This window comes from Procambarus clarkii, chromosome 49, assembly GCF_040958095.1.
Source record: "Procambarus clarkii isolate CNS0578487 chromosome 49, FALCON_Pclarkii_2.0, whole genome shotgun sequence".
Classification (NCBI taxonomy): Eukaryota; Metazoa; Arthropoda; class Malacostraca; order Decapoda; family Cambaridae; genus Procambarus; species Procambarus clarkii.
The window spans coordinates 7,956,639-7,975,468 of NC_091198.1; the positions used below are offsets into that span (position 1 = coordinate 7,956,639).

The 18,830-nt window shown below is 48.4% G+C and overlaps 2 protein-coding genes across 4 annotated transcripts in view; both read left to right on the top strand.

Annotated features, from left to right (window-relative positions):
* Positions 1–18,830, top strand: part of LOC123763289 (ras-like protein family member 10B) — a 185,129-nt gene that overhangs the window by 6,737 nt on the left and 159,562 nt on the right. Inside the window, exon 1 of one of the 3 annotated variants that reach the window (XM_069302972.1) lies at positions 7,608–7,739. The exons of the other annotated variants lie outside the window; for them this stretch is intronic. The gene's annotated coding sequence lies outside the window, so the exon portion shown is untranslated. Of the gene's footprint in view, positions 1–7,607; positions 7,740–18,830 lie in introns of those variants that run through there. 3 annotated transcript variants of the gene reach the window in all.
* Positions 7,274–18,830, top strand: part of LOC123763395 (uncharacterized PPE family protein PPE24-like) — a 27,022-nt gene continuing 15,465 nt past the window's right edge. Inside the window, exon 1 of the mRNA XM_069302924.1 lies at positions 7,274–7,427. Within this exon, the coding sequence (XP_069159025.1) occupies positions 7,274–7,427 (154 nt within the window). The remainder of the gene's footprint in view (positions 7,428–18,830) is intronic.

An 18,830-nucleotide genomic window follows, 5' to 3' on the forward strand; every position in this document is an offset into this window, starting at 1 on the left:
GGTTACACTACTGTGAACGTTAGACCTTGGTGTTTGTGGTGTAAACGCTGTAGGGGTTAACCTTCTGCCTGCAACCCGCGTGTTGCTTCCGCATCGCTCAGGCAACCTTGCAATATCTCGCGGGTGTTGGGTGCCCAGAGATGATAAGGCGTCTGCATTTATTCTGCTCCAGAAAATATATTTTTTTAAGAACACGCTAAAAGGTTTTGTGCTGAGAACATCCCACTGACGTTTTCGGCTTTATGAAATACAGTCTAAAGTATTATATTATATATATATATATATATATATATATATATATATATATATATATATATATATATATATGCAAACAAGCCTGAATGGTCCCCAGGACTATATACAACTGAAAACTCACACCCCAGAAGTGACTCGAACCCATACTCCCACAACTGGTATGTACAGGGACGCCTTAATCCGCTTGACCATCACGACCGGACAAAAGGAAGTGATAGCCGAGGCTATATGAACCACTTCCCCGCCGGCACTCGGATGGTAATCTTGGGCATAGCATTTTATCAAATCACCTCATTCTTTGGGGCACACGTGAGGAACACAAATGCAAACAAGCCTGAATGGTCCCCAGGACTATATACAACTGAAAACTCACACCCCAGAAGTGACTCGAACCCATACTCCCACAACTGGTATGTACAGGGACGCCTTAATCCGCTTGACCATCACGACCGGACAAAAGGAAGTGATAGCCGAGGCTATATGAACCACTTCCCCGCCGGCACTCGGATGGTAATCTTGGGCATAGCATTTTATCAAATCACCTCATTCTTTGGGGCACACGTGAGGAACACAAATGCAAACAAGCCTGAATGGTCCCCAGGACTATATACAACTGAAAACTCACACCCCAGAAGTGACTCGAACCCATACTCCCACAACTGGTATGTACAGGGACGCCTTAATCCGCTTGACCATCACGACCGGACAAAAGGAAGTGATAGCCGAGGCTATATGAACCACTTCCCCGCCGGCACTCGGATGGTAATCTTGGGCATAGCATTTTATCAAATCACCTCATTCTTTGGGGCACACGTGAGGAACACAAATGCAAACAAGCCTGAATGGTCCCCAGGACTATATACAACTGAAAACTCACACCCCAGAAGTGACTCGAACCCATACTCCCACAACTGGTATGTACAGGGACGCCTTAATCCGCTTGACCATCACGACCGGACAAAAGGAAGTGATAGCCGAGGCTATATGAACCACTTCCCCGCCGGCACTCGGATGGTAATCTTGGGCATAGCATTTTATCAAATCACCTCATTCTTTGGGGCACACGTGAGGAACACAAATGCAAACAAGCCTGAATGGTCCCCAGGACTATATACAACTGAAAACTCACACCCCAGAAGTGACTCGAACCCATACTCCCACAACTGGTATGTACAGGGACGCCTTAATCCGCTTGACCATCACGACCGGACAAAAGGAAGTGATAGCCGAGGCTATATGAACCACTTCCCCGCCGGCACTCGGATGGTAATCTTGGGCATAGCATTTTATCAAATCACCTCATTCTTTGGGGCACACGTGAGGAACACAAATGCAAACAAGCCTGAATGGTCCCCAGGACTATATACAACTGAAAACTCACACCCCAGAAGTGACTCGAACCCATACTCCCACAACTGGTATGTACAGGGACGCCTTAATCCGCTTGACCATCACGACCGGACAAAAGGAAGTGATAGCCGAGGCTATATGAACCACTTCCCCGCCGGCACTCGGATGGTAATCTTGGGCATAGCATTTTATCAAATCACCTCATTCTTTGGGGCACACGTGAGGAACACAAATGCAAACAAGCCTGAATGGTTTGGTCCGGTCGTGATGGTCAAGCGGATTAAGGCGTCCCTGTACATACCAGTTGTGGGAGTATGGGTTCGAGTCACTTCTGGGGTGTGAGTTTTCAGTTGTATATAGTCCTGGGGACCATTCAGGCTTGTTTGCATTTGTGTTCCTCACGTGTGCCCCAAAGAATGAGGTGATTTGATAAAATGCTATGCCCAAGATTACCATCCGAGTGCCGGCGGGGAAGTGGTTCATATAGCCTCGGCTATCACTTCCTTTTGTCCGGTCGTGATGGTCAAGCGGATTAAGGCGTCCCTGTACATACCAGTTGTGGGAGTATGGGTTCGAGTCACTTCTGGGGTGTGAGTTTTCAGTTGTATATAGTCCTGGGGACCATTCAGGCTTGTTTGCATTTGTGTTCCTCACGTGTGCCCCAAAGAATGAGGTGATTTGATAAAATGCTATGCCCAAGATTACCATCCGAGTGCCGGCGGGGAAGTGGTTCATATAGCCTCGGCTATCACTTCCTTTTGTCCGGTCGTGATGGTCAAGCGGATTAAGGCGTCCCTGTACATACCAGTTGTGGGAGTATGGGTTCGAGTCACTTCTGGGGTGTGAGTTTTCAGTTGTATATAGTCCTGGGGACCATTCAGGCTTGTTTGCATTTGTGTTCCTCACGTGTGCCCCAAAGAATGAGGTGATTTGATAAAATGCTATGCCCAAGATTACCATCCGAGTGCCGGCGGGGAAGTGGTTCATATAGCCTCGGCTATCACTTCCTTTTGTCCGGTCGTGATGGTCAAGCGGATTAAGGCGTCCCTGTACATACCAGTTGTGGGAGTATGGGTTCGAGTCACTTCTGGGGTGTGAGTTTTCAGTTGTATATAGTCCTGGGGACCATTCAGGCTTGTTTGCATTTGTGTTCCTCACGTGTGCCCCAAAGAATGAGGTGATTTGATAAAATGCTATGCCCAAGATTACCATCCGAGTGCCGGCGGGGAAGTGGTTCATATAGCCTCGGCTATCACTTCCTTTTGTCCGGTCGTGATGGTCAAGCGGATTAAGGCGTCCCTGTACATACCAGTTGTGGGAGTATGGGTTCGAGTCACTTCTGGGGTGTGAGTTTTCAGTTGTATATAGTCCTGGGGACCATTCAGGCTTGTTTGCATTTGTGTTCCTCACGTGTGCCCCAAAGAATGAGGTGATTTGATAAAATGCTATGCCCAAGATTACCATCCGAGTGCCGGCGGGGAAGTGGTTCATATAGCCTCGGCTATCACTTCCTTTTGTCCGGTCGTGATGGTCAAGCGGATTAAGGCGTCCCTGTACATACCAGTTGTGGGAGTATGGGTTCGAGTCACTTCTGGGGTGTGAGTTTTCAGTTGTATATAGTCCTGGGGACCATTCAGGCTTGTTTGCATTTGTGTTCCTCACGTGTGCCCCAAAGAATGAGGTGATTTGATAAAATGCTATGCCCAAGATTACCATCCGAGTGCCGGCGGGGAAGTGGTTCATATAGCCTCGGCTATCACTTCCTTTTGTCCGGTCGTGATGGTCAAGCGGATTAAGGCGTCCCTGTACATACCAGTTGTGGGAGTATGGGTTCGAGTCACTTCTGGGGTGTGAGTTTTCAGTTATATATATATATATATATATATATATATATATATATATATATATATATATATATATATATATATATATACAACCTACAACCGTTCCATCCTGAGTACCTATTTGTATTACCGTGAACAGTCACATTATGTGAAAGGAAACGTTCTCAATCATTTCTGTCCCTCCCGGGAATCGAACCCTGGACTCCCCGACCGGGTGTCTCAGCGATCTTGAAACTTGGTTAAGTAATGGGTGATGGTCACTGTATGGGGGATTAGTTCAATTCATTCTAACTTGACGTAATGCTGGTAATACAATAATGGTTCAGTAATTATCTTGCGTTCGCCCTGGTCCTCAGCTTATCAAATACTGTGTGTGTGTGTGTGTACTCGCCTAGTTGTGCTTGCAGGGGTTGAGCTCTGGCTGTTTGGTCCCGCTTCTCAACTATAATCAACTGGTATACAGGTTCCTGAGCCTACTGGGCTCTATCATATCTAAATTTGAAACTGTGTATGGAGTCTGCCTCCACCACATCACTGCTTAATGCATTCCATCTGTTATGTGTGTGTGTGTACTCACCTATTTGTGTTTGCGGGGGTTGAACCTTTTGGATCTTTGTGTCACATAGTTGTGCTTGCAGGGGTTGAGCTCTGCTCTTTCGGTCCGCCTCTCAACTGTCAATCAATCGCCATATTTGTGTGTGTGTGTGTACTCACCTAGTTGTGCTTGCGAGGGTTGAACTCTGGCTCTTTGGTAGCCTAAGATCGCCAACCTTAGGCAAGTAATGGCAAGTCCATCATTTACTGTTAGGATAATGTTATATCAAATCAATGGTAAATAGTCTCAGCCCATAGTTCATATCTTGTACTCATACCCAGCCTCAGGCAAACAATTGAAGAGGGGATTAAGTTCAAGTATTATTTAAAAAATGTATATAAAAGTTTATAATAAAAAGTATATAATAAAAATAACTGGGAAAATATGGCAACATCTGTAGAACTCGATGACAGTCTGGCAACACCGCCGAACAAATATTACCTCACTCGCTGATATTAATCTTAACAAATACTACTACTGTAACTTGGTCATACAACATATCAATCAAAATGACAGCTCTTGATGTAGAGTAGCAAATTTTATTTTTTATACGAAAGTGTTTAACATGAGCGAGTGGACCCGCTTAATAAATATCATCTTATTAGGCTTTTACTCGACTGTATTCCCCAGCAAATAAAATATTACGTTAATCTCACTCATAGAGCAGTTGTCATAATCTCCTCTGAATTAACTCACAACTAATCTTGATTATACAGGTATGAATATATCAACAAATTTCCCCATATTACTGAACAGTAATCAGCTCGCTCCCAAAATACAAATTATTCCGTGTTCCTAAAACACTTTATGTCATCATTCTATCAGAAAGGGAATGGAGAGGGAATCTGATCTACCTTTATACACCGTAGAACGTCTACTTCAGTCTTAGCAGCTTGTTGAGGTTGGTAGATGGTTCACAAGGTCGTCTACTTGATTCCTGTAGCTGTCTTTCCTCTCTTCACCCACGACAGCGCCTCAGCTGGTCTCTTCGCTCTCCTCTGCGATGTAGCAGCTGGTGGCTGACCTTCCCTGAAGGTCACCACTGGTACTGCTTGTCTAGTAAACTGGAGAACGATGAGTGTCTCCCAGACTTCCGTCGATCTCCCACGTTGATCACTGGTCTCCTCCTCCCATGTAAAAGTGTCGTGACCCGAAAGTTGCTTCATCCAGGGCTGCTCCGCGTTCGAGTCACGTTGCCCAGGGCGGCTCCCAATTGCTTTCCAACATTATCCTTACACTGGGGCGACTCGCGGACCGACGCTCCATCTCCCAGTACCGCCTCTCGAGACACTTAAGCATTCACCGACATCACCGAGCCTCTTGTGACCACTTATTTCGGTCCAGCATCCAGAACTTCTTCCAGAAGTTGACCAATGATTCCTCCACAATGTTTCTTGAGTATTTGACTACAAACTTGAGTACTTGAGCTCCTTGTGGCTCAAACTTCGCTTGGCGGGAACAACACGAGACGCAACCTTTCAACTTGACAACTAGGGAGACAGTGAGCTGGCGGCTTTCCCGCCTTAGACCTAGGGGCGCTGACGTCACACTACGCCACGCCAGGGCGCTCTCTGATTGTTCAGATTGGACACACCCATATTTTACCAATCACAATCGCCACAACACCGGAAACTCAATGTCTTGACATCCGAAGTATTTTGGGGGGATTCTCGATCCTCCCTCAAAGTATTATCAAACGAAACTACTTATCTTCCGAGTCATGTACAAGGGAGGAGTATCCTTCCCTGGTTATTGCTTGGTTTGTAAGGCTCTCTTCATAGTCCGAGAACCCACATAGCCATCACAGCCAGGCTGATCTGGAAACTTCAGCAGAAACTTGTCCATTTTTTCTCTATTTGCTGGCAGGAGATTGAAGAGTCGTGGCCCTCTGATGTTTACAGTGAGTAAACATAATTTCCATGCCTAATCTGGGCCTTAAGCAAGAACATGTCACATAGTGAGAGTGAGAGGAGGCCACGGAGGCCTTGGGCTCCCCTGAGCTCATAAGTGAGGCCACAGGGATGAGGACCTCAGCTCCCCTGAGCTCATAAGTGAGGCCACAGGGACGTGAGTCTCAGCTCCCCTGAGCTCACTTTATGAAGGTCTCTTTATGTAAAGGATCTTGTTAGGCAGCGCTGAGCGAGGAAATTAATACAAGCCGTATACATAATGGAGCAGGTTGGTGTAGTGAGACTGCTGCTTGTTTAGGGCAGGGGACGGCGTATGAGGGAGGGGCAGGGGCTGGGTGTACGAAGGAGCGCCCCGTAGCTGTATGAGGGACGGGCGTGTGAGAGAGGGGCAAGTGGACCGACGTATGAGTAAGGAGTATGTACGAAAACTGTCACGAGACAGTTGTGTGAGTGTGAGAAACTGTATGCGTGAGGGTTGGGCAGGAGATGTGAGAATGAGGGAAGGGGCAGGGGTGTGCATGAGGGTGAGGCAGGGGTGTGCATGAGGGTGAGGCAGGGGCAGGGTGTGCATGACGGTGAGGCAGGGGCAGGGTGTGCATGAGGGTGAGGCAGGGGTGTGCATGAGGGTGAGGCAGGGGCAGGGTGTGCATGAGGGTGAGGTAGGGGCAGGGTGTGCATGAGGGTGAGGCAGGGGCAGGGTGTGTGTATGACGGTGAGGCAGAGGCAGGGTGTGCATGACGGTGAGGCAGGGGCAGGGTGTGCATGAGGGTGAGGCAGGGGCAGGGGTGTGCATGAGGGTGAGGCAGGGACAGGGTGTGCATGAGGGTGAGGCAGGGGCAGGGTGTGCATGAGGGTGAGGCAGGGGCAGGGTGTGCATGAGGGTGAGGCAGGAGAGGTGAGTATGAGGGGACAGGAGAGGTATGTATGAGGGTGGTACAAGAGAGGAAAGCGTGCCCCACCAATCATAACTGCCGTAAGGAGCTCCTTCGATTACTACCCCATTATTACAGTCTTGACAAACGACAGCATTTAGTAGGTAGTCGTCCAGCATCATTAATGCTTCTCATTAAAAAAAAAAGTTACCAACCAGGAGAGAGGAACACTACCAAACTAGCACTAAAAGAACCGTACACACTATGTGACGATTAAATAGAGCCGTGCATTATACGCGCTGTATGTGCGTGCAAGTCTTTATAATGGAGGACGAGACGAGCAAGTCTAAAGTAATCCCGGGAGGCTCAAGCCCTTATGAGAGATAAAGGCCTGAGTGGGTCCCAGTATTGTGAGGCCAGGGGGGTTGGCAGCCCTGATGGGGGACGATGGTGTTGGCAGCCCTGATGGGGGACGATGGTGTTGGCAGCCCTGATGACGACGGCGGTGGTAGCCCTGATGGTGTTGGCAACCCTGATGGTGACGATGGCGGTGGTAGCACTGATGCTGAAACGCTAAGCGTGTTAGTAGCATTACAAGAATGTAAGAACACCAATGTTATGTACTCTCATAAACCTATTGTGCCTTCTTGTAAATGAATAAATAAATAAATACAGTAAATAAATAAATAAATATATGGTAACAAGGGGGTTGGCAGCCGTGATGACAACAACAGTGGCGTCAGCTGTGATGGTGACGGCGCGGGTAAGACCGACAATTGCACATGAAGTGCGAGACAAGAGCAGGCGACAGGCACTGTTTCGTGTGCAGCGTCCCGGGGCTGCATGTTGTTGCAGAGAGGTAGACCAAACTACGCCCGGTCCTCCAGGCCGGGTACATTCTGGCCACTTGAAGGTACGCAGGAGCATTAGCTGGCCCCGCTTGGGCACTCAACCTAGCGGCAAGCAGCCCCTTTCTTCCCCGATTTGCGATATCTCTTCGTTGCGATATGATGAGGGAAATTCATTGTTTCACTTCAGATAACTACTCTAACCGGAGCTACTCCCTTAACTAATACTACCATCACCTCAAGCTGGCTCAGGTTGAGGTATTTGTGCGTTACCACACCCGCTGCCCCCTTGACAAATTAGTTGTACAGTACTAGCACATGACTGCCCAGGTCTTTATGTCTCCTCCACCCCCCTCCCCTGCTTCTCTGTATCTCCCCTACAATATTACTAGTAACACGATAATAGCTATAATTAAACATACAGAGAATTGAATTGTTCCCATGCGAATCTGTGGGTCGGCCTTCGGTTTTCTCTTAGCAAGGGAAGGAGAGGGGGGGGGGGCTTAATTAAATTTCCGCGTTTTATGGCCTAAATATGAATAACCGGAATTTTCTGTTAATCTTCCTCGAGATCAGTGAATAATGGCGTATTTTTCTATAAGAAAAAAACATTTGTTACCTAATTTTTTTGTTAAGAATATTTTGATAGGTGTAGCCGTTGGAGTGCCAAAAATCGTCGTGGGGGTCAGAATGTTACCCTGGCACGCTGTTCCCTCTTGAATTCTGGCGACTTCAACTAGCCTGTGTCCGTCCAGTACCCCAGACCATTCCCGTTGCAAAGTTGAGTAAAGCTAGCCACAAGTGCCTGGCCCAACCTTAGACAAAGACATTTTCTCATATAGATAAGACTACAGGTTCAACCTTGTCGACGAGCAGACGTCTGGGCACCTGCTCTGCCTGGGGGTTGCCGGAACACATGACGCGATTTTACCCTTTGGGTCTCGATACTGCCGTCAGGCATTCCTATTCAACGGTCCGGATTGTTACGAGGCATGCCATAATTATCAGCTGGGGTCACAAGTAAGTTGTGAGAAGTTTTCAATTTTCTGGCTGGTTCTTGGGGCACAGAAACGGTGTCCGGCGATTATTTTAAGAAAATAATACAGAATATGCAGTCATATTCAATAAAACACACACACACACATTATATATATATATATATATATATATATATATATATATATATATATATATATATATAATATAATATATATTTATTTATTTATTTATTTATTTATATATACAAGAAGATACATTGGGGGTTAACAGAGAACATAGAGTGTAAGTTGAAATTACATTCTTGTAAAGCCACTAGCATGCATAGCGTTTCGATAATAATTTTATGCAGAGGTTTCTTGATACATGAAAATGATTTAAACGGTTCCACAAGGATATAAAGTTTGAGGAACGCTAGGCTACCCAGTGTTGCCTGTGTGGGGCTGCTCCCTCACGGAGGGACTCCTGGGGCTCCCCAACCATCTACCTATCAGTGTGTTCATGCCACAAGGAGCGTTCGTGTCCGCCGACAGCCAACGTTAATTTAGCCATCAAGCTTTGCGTTTTACCCTACAAGGGAACAGCGGGCCACCTGCAGCACTACTGCCGTTGTGACCCCTAAATCAACAACAATTCAATTTTTTCAATTTCTTTCTTTATTATACACCCCATACCCATCCCGTGGGCGGTGGTGTAAAGGATTACAGAGGCACATAATCGGTTCAGGAACTGAACCCTCTAGTTCGTTTAGCTAAGCAACAACATATATGTATTATGCCCACCCTTGTCTAGAGGGTATGTGAAGCACTCAAGATTTCATTACCCATTTCGCGAAGATCTATTGTAATATGCGAAAGAATTTGAATTGGTGAGAGAAACATGAAAGAGAGAGTGATAGGCAGAAAGAGAGTAGGAGAAGGGTTGACAATAAAAATAAAAGAATAAAGAAAACTAAAGAAGGGGGCTATTAGCACATACAAGGCCGCTCTTATTTATGTCCATCCAAACTCATTCAAGGCTCACCATGAGATATGGACAGGAAACGCTCTCATCCTGCTAACAGGAGTCAGAAGGTGTCTACTGCACTCACCTGTATTAAACAAATATTTGTGTTTAACCTGCGCTTGAAACAATCCGGCGATTCCACGTTTATTATGTTACTCTGTAATTTGTTTTGTAAATCAACAACCCTGTTTCTAAACCAACATTTACCAAGGTCTTTTCTGACGGAACTTCTGAAAATAGTATCCAATGTTTTGTTATATTTTGTTACGAAGTGAAGAAAGAGAAGGAGAGAGATAAGTAAGAGAAGTGAAGGAGAGGGAGAGGATGAGGGAGAGTGGTTGATTGTGGTGTGGGCAGATGGAAGAGTGTCATAAGCATCGTGGAGAGCGGGGTGCAGGGTGATGATGTGTGGGATCATTGCGGTCACGCCTTGCTGCCAAACACCTCTTAACGAAATGACTACAAGGTGCAGAAAACAGCTTGAGCCGCAGACGACACTAGGGGACGGGGCGAGGAGAGCCGTCTAGGCCCAGTTCTAACGTCCTACAAGCTTAGTGAAGGCTAAGTTTTCTTTAATGTTAGTAATGAATTCTAACACTTGGGAGTGTGTAATTACTTGTGTAGTTACGGGATGCGAGCTACATTCTTGGTGTCCCGTCATCCCAACACTCTTTGTCATATAACGCTCTGAAACTACTGACGGGTTTGGCCTCATCCACCTTCTCGCTTAACTTGTTCCAATAATCTATTATTCTGTTTGCGAAGGTGAATTTTCTAAAAAAAAAATCGGCAGCTTTGTTCAGTTTGCTTAAATTTATAACCAATTGTTCTTGAAGTTCGAAATCTCAAGAATTCTTCTTTAACAGTTTTGTCGATTCCCGTAACTTTTTGTACGAAGTGATCATATCGTTTGTTTTCTTCTACCTTCTAACTTTGACATATTTAATGGCTCTTGCCTCTCCTCCTAGCTCTTGTCCTTCAGTTCCGGAAGCCATTTAGTTGCATGTCTTTGGTCCTTTTCCAGTTTGTTGATGTGCTTCTCAAGATATGGGCACCATACAACCGCTGCTTATTCCAACTTTGGTCTCACGAAGGTCGAGAACAATTTCTATACAATTTTGCCATCCATGTATTAAAAAGCAATTCTGAAATTGGAAAGCGCAGCATAGGCTCCTCGCACAATGATGTGTGTGAGGAGTGATCTTCAGGTGATGGTTTTCTATCTAGAACTACCCCTTCTCTTCATCAGATTTTTTAAAGCTTCTTAACATAATAACCCCCACACAACCTACAAATTATCTCATATTCCACATTCCATAACATGGCATTTATTCACATTAAATTTCATTTGTGTGTGTGTGTGTGGGGGGGGGGGGGGTTACAGAGCCAAGTGTTAGTTTCTAACTATCGGCTGTATAGTTAAGAACTAACTCGGACGTCTCAAACACTTCCTTCAGATTTCTCCTTTTTATTTTCTGAGACTACGAGGAGTTGCTTCAGCACTTTCTCCCTTCAACCCCTTACATTTATTTACAACTTTAAATGCTGAAGTTCTCCCTATTATCTGTAGCTCATTTGAGTCTCTTGTTTACAACTCTGAACATTAGTTCTGATATTTCTCGTCTTGAATTTTGTTCTGCCTTCATCGTTATCAGATCTCAATCTTCCCTTCCAGTTTTAGGTTTAATCTCTTCATTTACGGAAAAACTTCGTCGTATATCAACAGAATTAGTTGTGGACGTTCAGGCAAGGATTCCGGGTTAGGGGCTGCATTCTCAGATTGGTGTCTCACGTACGTTACGTAGATATATGAACGCTTTATTGTAAAGGTTCATGAAGGATATGTAGCCAGTTGGACCTTTTAGCGTATGTCATAAACGTTGACTCCCCTTTCATGACGCAAGAGGTTGCATGACTCCTCTTCATGAGAGGTAAAGATCTGTCATGGGAGGGGCTTTGAGCGTAGAGGGGGGGGGGGAGAGGGTATCTGGTTGGGGAAGGGGGGGAGATATGGATACTCTGATTAAGATCAGTTATTGTGGTGGTTTTGCAATGCTAACAAATGTGTATAAATAACTTGTAAGAATTGAAATATAATTGTGCTTGACAGCTGAGTTGACAGCGCTTCGGACTCGTAGTCCCGAGGTTCCGGGTTTGATTCCCGGTGGAGGCGGAGACAAATGGGCGAAATATTTCTTTTATCCTGATGCTCCTGTTACCTAGCAGTAAATAGGTACCTGAGAGTTAGTCGGCTATTACGGGCTGCTTCCTGAGGGTGTGTAACAAAAAAGAGGCCTGGTCGAGGACCGGGCCGCGAGGACACTAAGCCCCGAAAACATCTCAAGATAACCTCAAGATAGCATGGTAGGGGTCAAATCCGGGGTCAATGTTTATGCCAATTTTTTCGAAGCGTCAAGAAACATTTGCAAGTGACGTGCAATGTTAAATGGGATTCTTGTAATGTTATTTGTCTATTTGTACTCACTGAATTTGTGCGCCCCTTGAGGGACTTGAAGTAGAAGGGGGTAGAAATAGCCTAAGCTACTCTATCCCTTTGAGATGTATTTATTGCTTATCTCAATAAACATACTTGAACTTGAACTTGAACTTGCAAGTGAGGTGTTTTGTGTCGCTGGAGGTGGTGAAGGGTGTTGTCCCCGCCACACTGTACGTACTCCCAGGCACGACGACCTCCTTCACACAGCACTAAAGACCTGTAGAAAATGGGCTTCCCTCTCCCTTCACCACCATCTTCTGATCTGCTCTCACCTTTCACTACCTTGACCGCCCTCTTCCCCATCTTCCCTCACCTCCGTCCCCCCCTCCCCTTGCTCTACAGGTCCTCCGAGACTGCCTGTCAGACCCCAACAATGTTATCGTGTACCCTGCTTCCCTCACAGACTTTATTGCATATTAAAACCTGTGAAGGCTCAGTAGCTTGCCTTTTATGGCGCTGCTGCGGCTTCCTCTCCCTACACACGACCTCTACAACGCCACTTTAATTACCCAGTAACGTTCGTGTTTATGGCGCCTCCTGCTGGCCCTCGCTGTCTCCTTCGTCTGCGTTAGGAACAGTTTGGTTCGATATTTTTTCCTGTTTTGCCTTTCATTGTGGTTCCTTTCTGTCTGATCTTCGTGGGTTTTATTAGTTTTCTGCGTTAGCTCACTGTTTCCTCATCTCTCAGCTCCTCCTTATTTAACTGCCTCTTTCTGGGTGTAGATGGGGTCTCCCCACCCCCCTCTCTCTCTCTCGCCCCACTCCTCCCTCTCTCCCAATCTCTTCCTCTCACTTTTCCTCTCCTCTTCCTCTTTCCACCATTCTTTCCCCTCTCTCCCAACTTACCCCCTTACTTTATCTCTCCCACTCTTCCCGCTCTCCCTTAACCCTCTTCCCCCTTTCCTCTCTTCTCCCTCTCCCAATACCTCTCCTGCTCTCTTCTCTCTTCCATGCCTCTTTCCTCCATTTCACCCTGGTAATTAGTGGCAGCAAGCATCAACACTCCTCAGAAACACCACCTCTGATTTTATTTGATACTTCATGAAAATTGCAGGGAGACACTTAAGATGCCGATATTTCTTAACGCATGGCATTTGGGCGGACTCCCACTGGCCTTCGGCCCTCGCCTGCTCCTTCCCCCCCCCCCCCCCACCCCCGTGTTTCATGCGTGAAGGTTGGGTGATGCACACGCCCCAAGCGCATAACTTCCTATTTCACACAGAAAGATAGCCCGGCAGATTTTGTTATATATACATTGATTTTACACTAGGGGAGGGCCCTGGGCCATATATCTGATGTCCAACTGAGACTTTAGGCCTCCGCTGGGGTGCCACTACTTGAGTATGGAGGTATTAGGTGATCCAGACCCCAGTCATATCAATTACTAAACACCATAAACGTGGATAATGACATTTCATACATTGCGGGTCTCCTTCTGGTGTTGTATATTAATATTTGTAAGTAATTCGTATTGACCTTGCTCTGTGGAAGTGTTGTTCCAATGTAGTTACTTCAGCTGCTGTTTTTACAGCCATATCATTATGCTACGTTTACTGCAAACTGTCTTATTTCTGACCACATCTTGACACACCTTCAGATTCATCCTTAATTCTCTCTCTCAACTTACTGTGGTGTGGGCGTCTCATCCCTGGTTATGAGTGGGCGTCTCACCCTTGGTCATGTGTGGGCGTCTCACCCTTGGTCATGTGTGGGCGTCTCACCCTTGGTTATGAGTGGGCGTCTCACCCTTGGTCATGTGTGGGCGTCTCATCCCTGGTTATGAGTGGGCGTCTCACCCTTGGTCATGTGTGGGCGTCTCACCCTTGGTTATGAGTGGGCGTCTCACCCTTGGTCATGTGTGGGCGTCTCACCCTTGGTCATGTGTGGGCGTCTCATCCCTGGTTATGAGTGGGCGTCTCACCCTTGGTCATGTGTGGGCGTCTCACCCTTGGTTATGAGTGGGCGTCTCACCCTTGGTCATGTGTGGGCGTCTCACCCTTGGTCATGTGTGGGCGTCTCACCCTTGGTCATGTGTGGGCGTCTCACCCTTGGTTATGTGTGGGCGTCTCACCCTTGGTCATGTGTGGGCGTCTCACCCCTGGTTATGTGTGGGCGTCTCACCCTTGGTCATGTGTGGGCGTCTCACCCCTGGTTATGTGTGGGCGTCTCACCCTTGGTCATGTGTGGGCGTCTCACCCCTGGTTATGTGTGGGCGTCTCACCCTTGGTCATGTGTGGGCGTCTCACCCCTGGTTATGTGTGGGCGTCTCACCCTTGGTCATGTGTGGGCGTCTCACCCTTGGTCATGTGTGGGCGTCTCATCCCTGGTCATGTGTGGGCGTCTCACCCTTGGTCATGTGTGGGCGTCTCACCCCTGGTTATGTGTGGGCGTCTCACCCTTGGTCATGTGTGGGCGTCTCACCCTTGGTCATGTGTGGGCGTCTCACCCCTGGTTATGTGTGGGCGTCTCACCCTTGGTCATGTGTGGGCGTCTCACCCTTGGTCATGTGTGGGCGTCTCATCCCTGGTTGTGTGTGGGCGTCTCACCCTTGGTCATGTGTGGGCGTCTCACCCCTGGTTATGTGTGGGCGTCTCACCCTTGGTCATGTGTGGGCGTCTCACCCTTGGTCATGTGTGGGCGTCTCACCCCTGGTTATGTGTGGGCGTCTCACCCTTGGTCATGTGTGGGCGTCTCACCCCTGGTTATGTGTGGGCGTCTCACCCTTGGTCATGTGTGGGCGTCTCACCCCTGGTTATGAGTGGGCGTCTCACCCCTGGTTATGTGTGGGCGTCTCACCCTTGGTCATGTGTGGGCGTCTCACCCCTGGTTATGTGTGGGCGTCTCACCCTTGGTCATGTGTGGGCGTCTCACCCCTGGTTATGTGTGGGCGTCTCACCCTTGGTCATGTGTGGGCGTCTCACCCCTGGTTATGTGTGGGCGTCTCACCCTTGGTCATGTGTGGGCGTCTCACCCCTGGTTATGAGTGGGCGTCTCACCCCTGGTTATGTGTGGGCGTCTCACCCTTGGTCATGTGTGGGCGTCTCACCCCTGGTTATGTGTGGGCGTCTCACCCTTGGTCATGTAGTACAGTTAACTAAGACATAGGAGCTCTCGTCTTAAAGAGGAAGATTACCCCTCAGCCTGAGGATGAGCCAAGAGGAACCCTTCACTAAAGACCAATCCCCAGCGTCGTGGACAGATTCCCCAGCTGGAACTCAGTGAGGAAGGAATACCAGCTGTCAAGACCTCAGCTGAAGGTGCCAATCTTCAGCGTCGAAGTTTAAAAGAAGATCTCTCTCTCTCTTCACGAGACCTTCAGCTGCCTCTCGCACCACACTAGAGGCATCCCATTGGACCTGCGAACCTCAACACCTATATCTCAACAGGGGGTTCAGACTACATACTATTAAACTAGACATTTCGCCTCTCAACATATATATAGTGTATCACAGGCATACCCTCTGTTGTATTTATTCTCCTGCTCGCCTTGTTTATTTAATTGTATTGTCACTAGGGGATATTACTGGAATTACTAAATGACAATACGGAAGACGTGAGTGATGGCTGGGTAGAGGAGAGGGAGGGGCCCCCGGTACAGGGTCAGGGGTGTCCCCAGCCCCCCACACACAGCACGGAGTCACGGGTGTCCCCAGCCCCCCCCCACACAGCACGGGGTCACGGGTGTCCCCAGCCCCCACACACAGCACGGGGTCACGGGTGTCCCCAGCCCCCCCACACAGCACGGGGTCACGGGTGCCCCCAGCCCCCCACACACAGCACGGGGTCACGGGTGTCCCCAGCCCCCCCACACAGCACGGGGTCACGGGTGCCCCCAGCCCCCCACACACAGCACGGAGTCACGGGTGTCCCCAGCCCCCCCCACACAGCACGGGGTCACGGGTGTCCCCAGCCCCCACACACAGCACGGAGTCACGGGTGTCCCCAGCCCCCACACACAGCACGGAATCACGGGTGCCCCCAGCCACCCCCCCCCACACAGCACGGAGTCACGGGTGCCCCCAGCCACCCCCCCCCCCACACAGCACGGAATCACGGGTGCCCCCAGCCCCCCACACACAACACGGAGTCACGTGTGTCCCCAGCCCCCACACACAGCACGGGGTCACGGGTGTCCCCAGCCCCCACACACAGCACGGGGTCACGGGTGTCCCCAGCCCCCCCCACACAGCACGGGGTCACGGGTGTCCCCAGCCCCCACACACAGCACGGGGTCACGGGTGTCCCCAGCCCCCACACACAGCACGGGGTCACGGGTGTCCCCAGCCCCCCCACACAGCACAGAGTCACGGGTGTCCCCAGCCCCCACACACAGCACGGAGTCACGGGTGTCCCCAGCCCCCCCACACATCACGGGGTCACGGGTGTCCCCAGCCCCCCCACACACAGCACGGGGTCACGGGTGTCCCCAGCCCCCACACACAGCACGGGGTCACGGGTGTCCCCAGCCCCCCCACACAGCACGGGGTCACGGGTGTCCCCAGCCCCCACACACAGCACGGAGTCACGGGTGTCCCCAGCCCCCCCACACAGCACGGGGTCACGGGTGTCCCCAGCCCCCATACACAGCACGGAGTCACGTGTGTCCCCCCACACAGCACGGAGTCACGGGTGTCCCCCCACACACAGCACGGAGTCACGGGTGTCCCCAGCCCCCACACACAGCACGGAGTCACGGGTGTCCCCCCACACAGCACGGAGTCACGGGTGTCCCCAGCCCCCACACACAGCACGGAGTCACGGGTGTCCCCAGCCCCCCCACACAGCACGGGGTCACGGGTGTCCCCAGCCCCCCCCCCACACAGCACGGAGTCACGGGTGTCCCCACTCCCACAGCCCAGAGACACATTTGTATGCATAGGCTCGCACTCTCATATCCTGCGCCGCCCGTCCCTCCGCCTCCCGAGTCAATAACTCAGCTCTGACTTACTCATGATGTTCAGAACCTGAGCAAGTCTGCACCAACATTCATTATATATGATTTCTTACGAAACATTTAGACGGTTTGTGTTCGCTCTATCCTGGACGGTCACCACTTTATCCTGGTGATGTACTATTGACCCTCGGGGTATATACACACCTATCCTATCTTATCCTAGTCTATCCTAGCCTAGTCCAGCTCAACCAAGCCTAACCTGACGAAAATATGAGATTGTTTCGCCTGTCGTGTATACAAGATGAGCGGCCCCACAGTGCAACCCGTTCTCGCACTTGCTTATAGTCAATATTGGCTTATTTAATAAGTGCATATGTGACATACTAATTGATTGTGAATATTTTAGTTTACCTTGAAAAGCTTCATAGAAAACACCGACCTCACCTAACCACCTTAGTATATTAAGATAAGCATCTTATTGCTTCTTATTTACAATTATTACTTGACATACCTATACCGTTGATAGGTTAAGTAATAATTGTAAATAAGAAGCAATAAGATGCTTATCTTAATATACTAAGAAGGTTAGGTGAGGTCGGTGTTTTCTATGAAGCTTTTCAAGGTAAACTAAAATATTCACAATCAATTAGTATGTCACATATGCACTTATTAAATAAGCCAATATTGACTAAAGGCAAGTGCGAGAACGGGTTGCAACAGTGACGTCAGTGTCTGTTCTGGTTTAATATCGTGTTGATCACAGCAGCCTGTATTAACCTCCCATGGGGTCTCTAGCCATTAAGACCAACAAGCCTAAGCCATCGCAACTCTGTCATTGGTGCAGAGATGTGACGTGCAAGATACATTGACGTTTGCATCGATTGAGTCGTTAACGTTGGATATGTTTTGGCCAATTAGCGAGTTCTACCTGGTTACCTGTCGCTGCCGAGTCGCGCCGCGCTGCCTCGCGGATTTGAGCATCTTGACTTATTTTGTACAAACGCATTGTTAAGTGTAAGCCTATATATCGTCACCCTATATGGAACCCTGCAAAAAATCCCAATGGCTATATAACGACCAAAATAGAATTCTTTGCATCGGAGGCATCAGAGAGAGAAAGAGGAATAGAGGGACGGAGGGAGGAAAGGGAAATCGGTGGGGGATCGTGTCTGTGGTTAAGCGGTGAACGACTTCGATTTTCAGCCGTAAGTTTTTGGTTCGAATCCCGGCCGGAGCAGAAACAGTTTGGCGGTGTTTCCTACAGTTCCGAGACACATAGCAACCTATGAGCCGTGGACCGTGGGAGGTGACAGCACACCAGGTGTTGTTGGTTTATAAGGGAGCAGCCTGAGCCACCGCATGTATTTTCAGCATTTTCTATATTATTATTTTCTTTTATTGTGGTGTGACATGGAAATGCTTGAAAGGCAGAAGGGACGAGAGTGTAATCAGAATCTGAGGTGATGCTGGAGACTGTCTCTCCTCGTCTTGGTAACTGGTGAAAATATATGAGGCTGTCAAGACAGTTTCATTCATAAAGTTTAACCTGAGAGTTTAATTAATAGTGTCAAACATGTTGACAAGTTGGGGAGTAGTGTAGAGTTGTTCAGTACGCACATGTCTTTCTTCTCTAAATATATTATTATCGCTACTTGTTGATTATATTATTTGCTTAAGTTAGATTTATAGTTTTATGGAAAGTATAGTCTGGAAAGGGAGGCGTAAATAAGATTTGATATGACCAATTTCACAGTTTTAACAGGA